Source organism: Callospermophilus lateralis, chromosome 2 (assembly GCF_048772815.1).
Source record: "Callospermophilus lateralis isolate mCalLat2 chromosome 2, mCalLat2.hap1, whole genome shotgun sequence".
Classification (NCBI taxonomy): Eukaryota; Metazoa; Chordata; class Mammalia; order Rodentia; family Sciuridae; genus Callospermophilus; species Callospermophilus lateralis.
The window spans coordinates 195,503,013-195,513,908 of NC_135306.1; the positions used below are offsets into that span (position 1 = coordinate 195,503,013).

The 10,896-nt window shown below is 34.4% G+C and overlaps 2 protein-coding genes across 2 annotated transcripts; both read left to right on the plus strand.

The window, feature by feature from the left end:
* The first annotated feature begins 1,926 nt into the window (after positions 1-1,926).
* LOC143390450 (olfactory receptor 5L1-like) lies at positions 1,927-2,874 on the plus strand. The gene has a single exon (XM_076842835.1). The coding sequence runs from the start codon at positions 1,927-1,929 to the stop codon at positions 2,872-2,874; it is 948 nt and encodes a 315-aa protein (XP_076698950.1).
* Positions 2,875-8,287: 5,413 nt separating this feature from the next.
* LOC143391729 (olfactory receptor 5D16) lies at positions 8,288-9,232 on the plus strand. Its single transcript, XM_076844479.2, has one exon. The coding sequence runs from the start codon at positions 8,288-8,290 to the stop codon at positions 9,230-9,232; it is 945 nt and encodes a 314-aa protein (XP_076700594.2).
* Positions 9,233-10,896: the final 1,664 nt, after the last annotated feature.

The window sequence follows — 10,896 nt, forward strand, 5'->3', positions numbered from 1 at the left end:
CATGATTGCCACTGCCACGCTAATTTTGAAGGTTTTGTTTATTGTTCCTGCTATCTGGTCATGAACTTCTTCTGTGCAGGAGAAGATACTTCTGGATTTTCTAAGGATTTATCATAGATTAGTTTTCTATTACAAGAGAACATTGAGAATATAATTTTCAAAGAGGAATTTTAATTTAATTCAGGCCAATCGCTTCTTTTTTCTCTTTTTCTTTTTTTTGTTAATAGTTAAGACACAAGAAAACCATTACTTCAGGAGAATAATTTGTTTTTATTTCATCAAAATTGATTTCATGCCCAGAGAAATCATCAAGCTACTTCTGGTCCAGACTGCCCTCACTCAATTTTGATTAAAATGGTTTGATGAAGTAAGTATCTATTCCTATAAGGTAAGAAGGAAGGCAGAGAATAAGATCATTCAACTTTCATAGACCTCTTCCTTAAGGAAAAGATCTGGATAGGAGTTTTCACTTAAATATATAATTTTCCCCCTTTATCCAAATAAGGGACCTTAGAAAGTTTTCACTTTTTTAATGTGGTTAAAATATTTTTATATTAGGATTATATCAAAATAAAGCTGAAGACACCTGGTGTATTTATATGTATTCACAATTTTACACATATATTCTTATTTACAACTAAAACTTCTCACCCTATGTATTACTGGTGTCTGTTCTTTAAAATTGATCAGTTTATTTGAAAGTACATTTCTACCATAGATATGATGAATCATAGTTAAACAACTTCATTTTTTTTGGGGGGGGGGGGAGAGGGCATACTAGGTATTGAAACTATGGACACTCCACCACTGAGACATATCCCCAGCCCTATTTTGTATTCTATTTAGAGACAGGGTCTCACTGAGTTGCTTGGCACCTTGCTTTTGCTGAAGCTGGCCTTGATCTTTAAATAGTCCTGTCTCAGCCCCCGAGCTGCTGGGATTATATATGTGCACCACTGCATTCAGCAAACAAGTCCATTTTGAATATTTTTTTTCCTTTATTTTATTTTTTATTGGTGCTGAGGATGGAACCGAGTGCCCCACACATGCTAGGTGAGCACTCTACCTCTGAGCTACAGTCCCAGCCTCAACTCCATTTTTGGCTATTGTCAAAACAGTCACAAACAATAATGTACCATTGATCATAACTTTTTACCATTTTTCAGCATAATCATTTCTGATAAAGTTTCACTAAAAATATCTAATTAAAAATCATTGATTATTAGTGTTCAAAATGTTAGTATTTTCAATAAATGTTGACAATTTGTTAAAAATAATTATACCACCATTTCTTTTTTCTGAGATATTATAGGACTTCCTAATTATTATTACAATGAATTCACAATTTTACTAGTTTGATAAATTAAAAACTCTTGAGTATGTGTATTAAGTGTGTGCATTAAGTGTGTATATTAAGTGTCCATTTACACTCTGAGTAATTCATGGACTACAAGTTTCAGAGAAAATGTTCACAAACCACAATAGAATTTTAGATAACTTGTATGGGCAAATTTATGTTACTGAAATATTTAACATGAGCATAACAAGAATTTTTGTACTCATTTTATAATTATTCACCATAACCTCTTAGTGAATCCGTGTAGCTTTAAAGCATACCTTTGAATCTATTTCAAAGTCTGCCAAACCACCAACTTCAGTGGATCATCTGAACTGCAATAGGTAATTATTGACTGAGAATCATACAAGATTATTGCTGATACTTAAGTTAATTTTTAATAGTCATATTTAGAGTGACACATATTCCAGGTTATTCTTAAAATTATTTAACATTTTGAAAACGTGACAGTTATGCTTGTCTTACAATCCATGATTATGTGTTTAATATTAATATGATATTCTCTTTTTGATCTCTTCCCCAAACTAGCCCAAAATATTCCATGTTTTCCTTAGCTTGACTTTTGAAAAATGCCTGAGACAAACTGTACCACTGTGACAGAGTTCATTCTGCTGGGATTGTCAGATGTCCCTGAGATGAGAGTCCTCCTCTTCCTGGTGTTCCTTTTCATCTATGGAGTCACGGTTTTGGCCAACCTGGGCATGGTGGCACTGATCCAGGTCAGCTCTCAGCTGCGCACTCCCATGTACTTTTTCCTCAGTCACTTGTCCCTTGTGGACTTCTGCTACTCCTCAATCGTAGTGCCCAAAATGCTGGCCAACATCTTTACCAAGGACAAAGCCATTTCTTTCCAGGGCTGCATGGCGCAACTCTATTTATTTTGTACTTATGCAATTACAGAGGTCTTCCTGCTGGCAGTGATGGCCTATGACCGCTTCGTGGCCATCTGCAGTCCACTGCTGTACATGGTCATCATGTCCCAGAAGCTTTGTGCAGGGCTGGTTTCTGGCTGTTATCTGTTAGCATCAGTGTGTGCTCTGATTCACTTGTGCTTAACCCTTGAGATCCCATCCTACAGGTCAGATGTGATCAATCACTTCTTCTGTGACTTACCCCCACTCTTAAATCTTGCTTGTTCTGATGTCACTGTAAATGAGTTGCTGTTATTCATTTTGGTCAATTTCAATGAGGTCTTTACTATCACCATCATCCTCACCTCCTACCTGTTTATTCTCATCACCATCCTGAAGATAGGCTCTGCAGAGGGGAGGCGCAAAGCTTTTTCCACCTGTGCCTCCCACCTCACAGCCATCATTGTCTTCCATGGAACAATCCTGTTCATTTATTGCCAGCCCCATTCTGGCACTGGTCTGGATATTGACAAAGTGACCACAGTGTTCTACACTGTGGTGATCCCCATGCTAAACCCCCTGATCTACAGCCTGAGGAACAAGGACGCAAAAGAAGCTCTCAGAAAAGTTGTGGATTCCAAAATATTATCATGTATATTAACATAATTTGGGTTAAAGGATGAAAAATATGTACCATGATAATAATAATTTCACATGAATCTTAGGAGAAATGTTACATGTATGCGCAAACACTTTTTATAACCACTTATTTATAATTCATTCTATCTCTCTCCCTATATGTTCTGTATCTTTTCTTATTCATAACTGTTAATCAGTTAATAATCACTATTACAAGTAGCTACATTTATGACAGATTTCTACTTTTGCCATGTTTGAACTTCTTACATTCATGTACATCTATAATGCACTGAGGATAAAATACTTTCACTTGTAAGTAGATTCCTATGTGCTGTGATCTATGCATGTATATTTATAAAATAATCTTTGTCATTTTTTGTATATCTAAGCAACATTTCTTGATTCTGCATATTCTCATGTGGAGCACTTCTTGTATCTATGAAATGTTAGAAAATCAGTAGACCAAGTTCTTTAAAACTAGGATTGATGTTTCAACCCTGATTTTTTAATTTGGAAAGTCTAACTTCACATATTCAATCCTTGGTTCTCTCCATTTCAACAACCACTCAATGTTCTAACATCAAGGGATTTTATTGAACTTAAATTTTGACAATATATATTCAGTGCTATTCACCTGGTCAGAAGAAATAAACTTTGCTAATAAATAATTTGAAATAAAAATGATGTTTTCACTATTAATTGTAAGATATATTCAACCACAGAGATTTTATAAGAGATGAAACTCCTTTAGAATAGATAAAATGTGATATGGATTGAAATATCAAGGTTCTTATATAGATTTCTGTCAGGAGAAAGAAGAATTTGAGTCCATATTGATTCCATATTATCACTCACTTTATACTGAATTTTCACATTTCACCCAAGACTTTCCAGTTCATGACTATTATACCGTAATACCAAGGGCGATATTGGTTAAGAAAAACCTAGAAGAGTAGAAAATAAGCTTTGTGATTCAGAGTGGCTTTGGCAATTAATAACTGTCCTTTAACTCTGGGCAAATCCTTTTTCTTAACAAGGCAAAGATCAGAGTGAGAGCAAATATTACAAATGAAGTGAATAAAGACAGTGTTCTGCTTGATACCTTCCTATATAATGTACATTCTTGAGTGGGCATGGGATTATATGAGGAGGGCAGATGCAGGGGAAACCCTTTCTGGTCCTCAGAAATCCACATTTTGATTGGAGAGAAAATTATGCCAATGTATATATGGATAACTAAATCTCATCAAGGTCTGAGTCATGGTTAAGTATGGACTAATTCACAGAAATTGTGACAATATGTGAATAATGAATGTAGTCTTGAGGAATAATAAAATGTTGCCTAATAAAACTTCTAGTTGTCCCACCTCTGTGATGTTTTGACATATAAATAAGATAAATGGTACCCTAAAGATAGGTGAGATGTTGCATTAATGTGTGATCTGTCAAACAGAGCACACATTAATGGTAAATAGTTTCATGAATAGTTATTGATAATTACAGGAACTGAAATTTGTAAAGAAAATTCAGATGTACTAAGTTAACTAGAGCAGACATGGGGAGCCAGTATTAGGATCTTAAACATGCACTCAGATTCACAAACTGGGGAATAACTTCATCATTATTTAATGCATTCACTGATTTGATTTGATTTAGTTGAAACATAATTACTGTTAGAAAATAGGTAGACCAAGTGATATAATCACATTGTCCATTTTCTCTTCTCAGCCACGTTGAAAAAAAAAGTATATAAATATAAATAAAAAAGTATATCCAATGATTTCTATGTATATCTATTAGTATTTTTAAAGAGTGATTTTAGTAACATCATCATAGGCATATATGAAAATTAATGTATAAAGATAAAGGTAATAAATTCATAATCTAAATAAATATCATTGAAGATGGAGAAATGAATCAAGAATTTTGAATTTTGTAGATATGTGGAATTCAGGATGAATTCCTGAAAATAGTGTGCTAAATCAGAAGCAAAGAAGAAATCATTCTATGAATAATGAACAGCACCTATTTTTATAGGATATTGGGATATTGTAATGACATTAGACATCATGAAATACTTGTTCTGGCCAGATGTAGCTCTTCTTAGGGACAGTGATAAATGAATTTCAAGCATTTGTAGTCATATCCTCAATATATATGAAAAAGTTATGCATATGATATCTCTGGCAAGAACATAACAAAGTAAGTAATCAAGGGACTTAATAGTAGAATCTACCTGCTTCACTTATGTGGTTAGAGTAATAAAAGGGCATTTCAACTTTGCAAAGAACAGGAGCATAGAAGAAATTTAAGAGACAATTGTTGAATAAATAAAAAACTATAATTTTTGCTATACTTTGTCATTCTAAAAAAAAGTTGTGGACTATGATAATAATCATGGAGCAGAGGGAGATGTCATTCAACTGAGTTAACTTTCATATAAAATGTTTCTAAAGCTGCTGTTGACTTCACTTACATTTTCCATGAAACAAGAATTACATCAGAAATGAGTATTTAATTTTAATTGCTGTTTTAAAGTCCCCAGAGAATAAGGCAACCGATTTTCTCTAGGACAAGATACCAAAGGGAGATGGAGTAGAAATAAGGGTGCTGTGTCTCCCCAGATGCGCTCTCCGGAGGCCAGAGGGGCTGGTTTGCCATCAGCAGGCATGTCTGCAGATCTGAGGAAGTGCAAATAATGTTTTCCATGGAAGGTTTCTAGCAGATGACCCAGGTTTGGTCAGATGTTCATGGGAAATATAATTTTGGGGAAATTTTGTGCTACTGCACATATTATGCATGTGGATACTGAGGTAATAGGAAGTATGCTCTTTCTACAGAGCTTTGTTTAGAGGAACCTGCTTAGAAGAAGTATCCTGGGAGTGGGAGAACTTAGGGTCCTGCAAGTTTTCAGGAATCTTCTTCTGTGTGGGATAATTTAAAGGAGTTTGCATGGGAAAGAGGTATTTAAATGAAATTTATTTGAAAGGACTAAACGAGTTTTTAGAGAAATATGACAAAGAGAACTTGATCTAAATAAGTTTGTAGAGCATGGACATAAAGTTGGTTCATGAGAGACAAAACAATAATAATAAAAAATATGAGAATGATTTTTAAATACCATATTACCCATATTTAAATAAAATGCAAACTGTTTCATCTGTAAAATAATATTATTTATGAAAGAGGATTCCTGATATAGAAATTGTGTATTAGTCTTAAGTAGCAATCAGAAGAAACACTAAAATCTATCCAAATAAAAAAAAATAAAATAGTCGATTTTTTAACACAGGAGATTATGAATCCTCCCCCTTCAAGTAGGTCTGAAGATATTTTTAATTTTCACAACTGGGTGGTGTCAGTGAGACCCTTCAAGTAAATGGAGACCAGAGATTCTGCTGTACCTGGTACAATTCAAAAGGTAGCTTCCCATAATACAGAATATTCCAGCACAGAAGATAAATCCTGTTGAGGTTTAGAAACACTGAGATGAAGCAATCAGAAATACCTTCAACAGAATTGACTATGGGAGCTCAGATCTTTAGAGCTGGAGTAATTGGGACCTATTTCTTGATAGTAGAACCACATTTTCTTTAGTGTGCATATATACCATGCAATATTTGGGATGTACAGAAAAAATTCATTATTTATCTCAGACTCAAATTTAACTAGGGTTCTCTAATTTATCTGACAATGATATCTGGGCACCAATGAGAGAAATCCCTACAATCACTCTGTATTAATAACCCCTTGTTCCTGAAAGTCTTCTCGATTCAGTGACAACATCTTAATATATTCTTCCAATTTTTGGGGGGTGGTCAGGTAGTAGAGGTACAGAATGAGTATTTTAGATGTCTCAATGGGATGAAAATGAGAGGAGGCTAGAAAAAGGAAATGACTGTGGGTGTTCATGGGTTTTCATCATGCTTACTTCTAAATGGGAACTTTTCTCTGACTTCCATTCTGTATGTTTCACCTTTAGCACCAACATTCAGAACATCTCTGAGACTCTTACAACTTTCATTCCAGTTTTACATTATAAAGATTCTCTAAAAGGTAATCAAAATAATTAGAGCAGGGGCTGGGGTTGTGGCTCAGTGATATAGAGCGCTTCCCTTGCATGCAAAAGGCACTGGGTTGGATCCTCAGCACCACATAAAATAAATAAATAAAGGTATTGTGTTTATCTACAACTAAAAAAAAAAAAAAACTATTTAAAAAAATAATTAGAGCAGCTTGGGAGGCTGAGACAGGAGGATCACAGGTTCAAAGCCAGCCTCAGCAAAAGCAAGGCTCTAAGCAACTCAGTGAAACCCTGCCTCTAAATAAAATACAAAATAGAGCTGAGGATGTGGCTCAGTGGTTGAGTGCCCCTGAGTTCAATCCCTGGTAACAAAAATAAAATTTAGAAAAGTATGAAAATGTGATATTTAAAAATTAAAATGTTAAATTTTCTATCTCTGATACAAATCAAAACTGCAGTGGAGACATTACTACTGTTTGACAGGGAATCAAGAAAACTGGGTTTTAATGGTGATCTAATATTGGTGAGCTTTTGGTCAAGTCATAGTGGTATTTGTATGTGGTGAGAGCAGAGGGGTTAATGTTAAGAATGAAACCCATGGGTTTGTGCATGCAAGGTTAGTGCTCTGCCACTGAGTTACATCCCCAGGCCATTTATTTATTTATTTATTTAGTATTGAGAAAGTGTCTATAAGTTACCAGAGCTAGGCTCAAACTTCCAATACTACTGTATCAACTAATGTGGCGTCTTTAAGCTTCCCTTTGCTCATCTGGGGAACAGAACAGTTTAATAAATAATCTTTGATTTTTTTTAAAAAGGAAATTACTGACTCCTATGTCTCACATATTTAGTTAAGGGAGAATAATGATTAAAATGTCAAATTAATAATTAAAGCATGAATATAAATGAATATTCTTTTGGTGTATAATAAGCTAAGCAAAAATCATTATTAAATAAAGTAGTTATAGAAGTTATTTTAAATACTTGCACTTTTCATTAGTAATCATAGGATCAACATAACAAATTATTCCATTTTGATAGACATTGTTCTTGCAGAATTAATGAAGCTCAGAGATATGAATATTGTAAATGAGGAATTGAATACACGTTTCTGTCCAAACTGCTTGAGTTAATAATGATTATCTTTGCATATTTTCAAATTCATTGTTAGTTATATATTATATGAGAATAATTAGTAGTACAGTTTTTGAGAAAGTAAAATTTACTCAAATCCCGTTTCTGAAACTGCATCAGTTTCAAGTTTGTCTTGATACTGGATACTTTTAAGGGTCATAAAAGATATTTATTTTGTTTCACCTTATATGCTGCTGAGGGGATGGTTAAGCATGATTTTGGTGTCAATCACTATCCTTTTTTTATTTCCAAGATGATTTTCAGATCTCAACAAAAGGAAACATGTTTCTGAAAGAGAGAAATCTAACCTCTGAGGCCACCTTCACCCTCTTGGGCTTCTCAGATTACCCGGAACTACAAGTTCCCCTGTTCTTGGTATTTCTGGCGATCTACACCTTCAGCGTGGTAGGGAACCTTGGGATGATTGTGATCATCAGAATTAACCCCAAATTGCACACTCCCATGTATTTTTTCCTCAGCCACCTCTCATTTGCGGATTTCTGCTATTCTTCCATTATTGCTCCCAAGATGCTGGTGAATCTAGTTGTACAAGACAGAACTATTTCATTTTCAGGCTGCATGGCACAGTTCTTTTTCTTTTGCACCTTTGTTGTTACTGAATTAATTCTATTTGCTGTGATGGCCTATGACCGCTTTGTGGCCGTTTGTAACCCCCTGCTGTATACCGTGGTCATGTCCCAGAGGCTCTGTGCCATGCTGGTGTTTGGATCCTATGCATGGGGAGTAGCATGTTCCTTGACCCTTACATGTTCTGCTTTAAAATTATATTTTCAGGGTTTCAACACAATCAATCACTTCTTCTGTGAGTTATCCTCCCTGATATCCCTCTCCTGCTCTGATTCTTACCTCAGTCAGTTGCTTCTTTTCACTGTTGCCACTTTTAATGAGATAAGCACACTGCTCATCATTCTTACCTCTTATCTGTTCATTATTGCCACTGCCCTGAAGATGCGATCAGCCAGTGGACATCGCAAAGTCTTCTCCACCTGTGCCTCTCACCTGACCGCCATCTCCATCTTCCATGGCACCATCCTGTTCCTCTACTGTGTGCCCAACTCCAAGAACTCCAGGCACACTGTCAAAGTGGCCTCTGTGTTTTACACAGTGGTGATCCCCATGTTGAACCCCCTGATCTACAGTCTGAGAAATAAGGATGTCAAGGACACAGTCAATAAACTAATGCACACCAAACTTTTTTCATTTTGACTCTATGCATTAATATGCTTTGATATGGTTACTGCACAATAATTTTTGAATGAATTCTGTGTCAAGGTTTTTTCTTTTTCTTAAAATCACTTTAGATTTCAAAAGGAAAAAAAAAACATTTACAATGAAAAATATCTTAATATGAACTTCAAATGAGAGAGAATATTATAGGATCAACTTGTATAAGCCAGACAGAATTAATTGATCTTGACTTCTGTCTTTGTCTACAATATTATATGGTATAATTTAGTTCACAAGTTGATCATGTGTAACAAATGAAAATGAACATGATGTATCTCCCATATTATTTATGTATAGCACAGGCTAATGCTGACATTCTTTCATCTCTGATAACTCATAGTGTTTAAGTGCTAAACTACTAATTGTTTTTCTAAGATTGGTGAAATAAAGAACAGGGAAAGATTGTTTAACCTTCCAAGGAAGTCAAAATCTAATCAGGCTGATAAATATCATAAGGGGGTTTATGGTGATATCCTCTTGAAATCCACCTGCGAAAAGATGAGATTGTGTCATAGATTAATGTTATTTACATTGGTCTTGAAAGATGGTCATTTTTTTAAGAGAAACAAAAACAGCAAGACAGAAATTTGATTCTGGAGTCAAGACTTATTCATCCACTGCTTCGGGAAGGAATAGTGTCTTATTCAGAAACAAGAAAAAATGTTTAGAAGGTGATTATAATTATGACATTGAAATAATATTTTGAGCTATTATTTTATGTCATATGTATGCAAGATATATTATAAAGTACTCCAAGAAAGATAAAATTAAATAAGATGTGGGTGTTATTCTAAATTATTTCAGAAAAGGGTTTCACTGTGAAGGTTAAAAGAACTCATAAGAGGTGTGTAAGTAATGCTGCTTAGAATGTGGACAAACAGAAATGATGTGCTTGCTTTCAATGTTTACACTTCTTTTCTATCACCAACTAATCAGGTTAAATATTCACAGGAAACCTTGAACAAAGGCATTTGATAACTTTCTTCATCAGCATTCTTTAGGCAGTCTACAAAAATGCTTCAGTGTAATTGTAAATATAGAAAGCTAATTGCCTTGATTGGAGTTGGACTGTTACATTAAGTTTGACTGCCACTTCTAATTATAGCCAAACAAATAAATGAAGACCAAGCATATTTTGTGTATCAGTGAATTTTACTTGTCTTATATAGAACATTCTCTTCTTCTGTCTTATACACTTTTTGTTTGGATGAAATTGTAACTAGGTCAGAAAATTAACAGAAAAAATTCTGGTTATTTTGAGGTCTCTAAAGTGAAAAATGAGCTTATATCCACCAAATGAAATAGAAATAATTTGCAATGGCTATATAATTGTAGACATGATAAATTAAATCACATTTATCTTAGTTAATATTGGATTATTAATGATATGCAGTAATTTTATCTATAAACAAGTGAACTGTTCTCCAGAATACATTGCTACTTTTATTTTTATTTATGTGTTTATTTTTGCAATGCTGTGGATCAATCCCAAAGTCTTGCACGGGGTAGGCAAGCACTCTACCACTGAGCTACACCTCCAACTCCATGGCAGATTTTCTGTTCATTAACTTCTCTGAAACAATGGTGGAAAAGTTTTAGAAATGTTATGTTAGTTTTTCTTGAAACCAGTGAAGAATAATCCA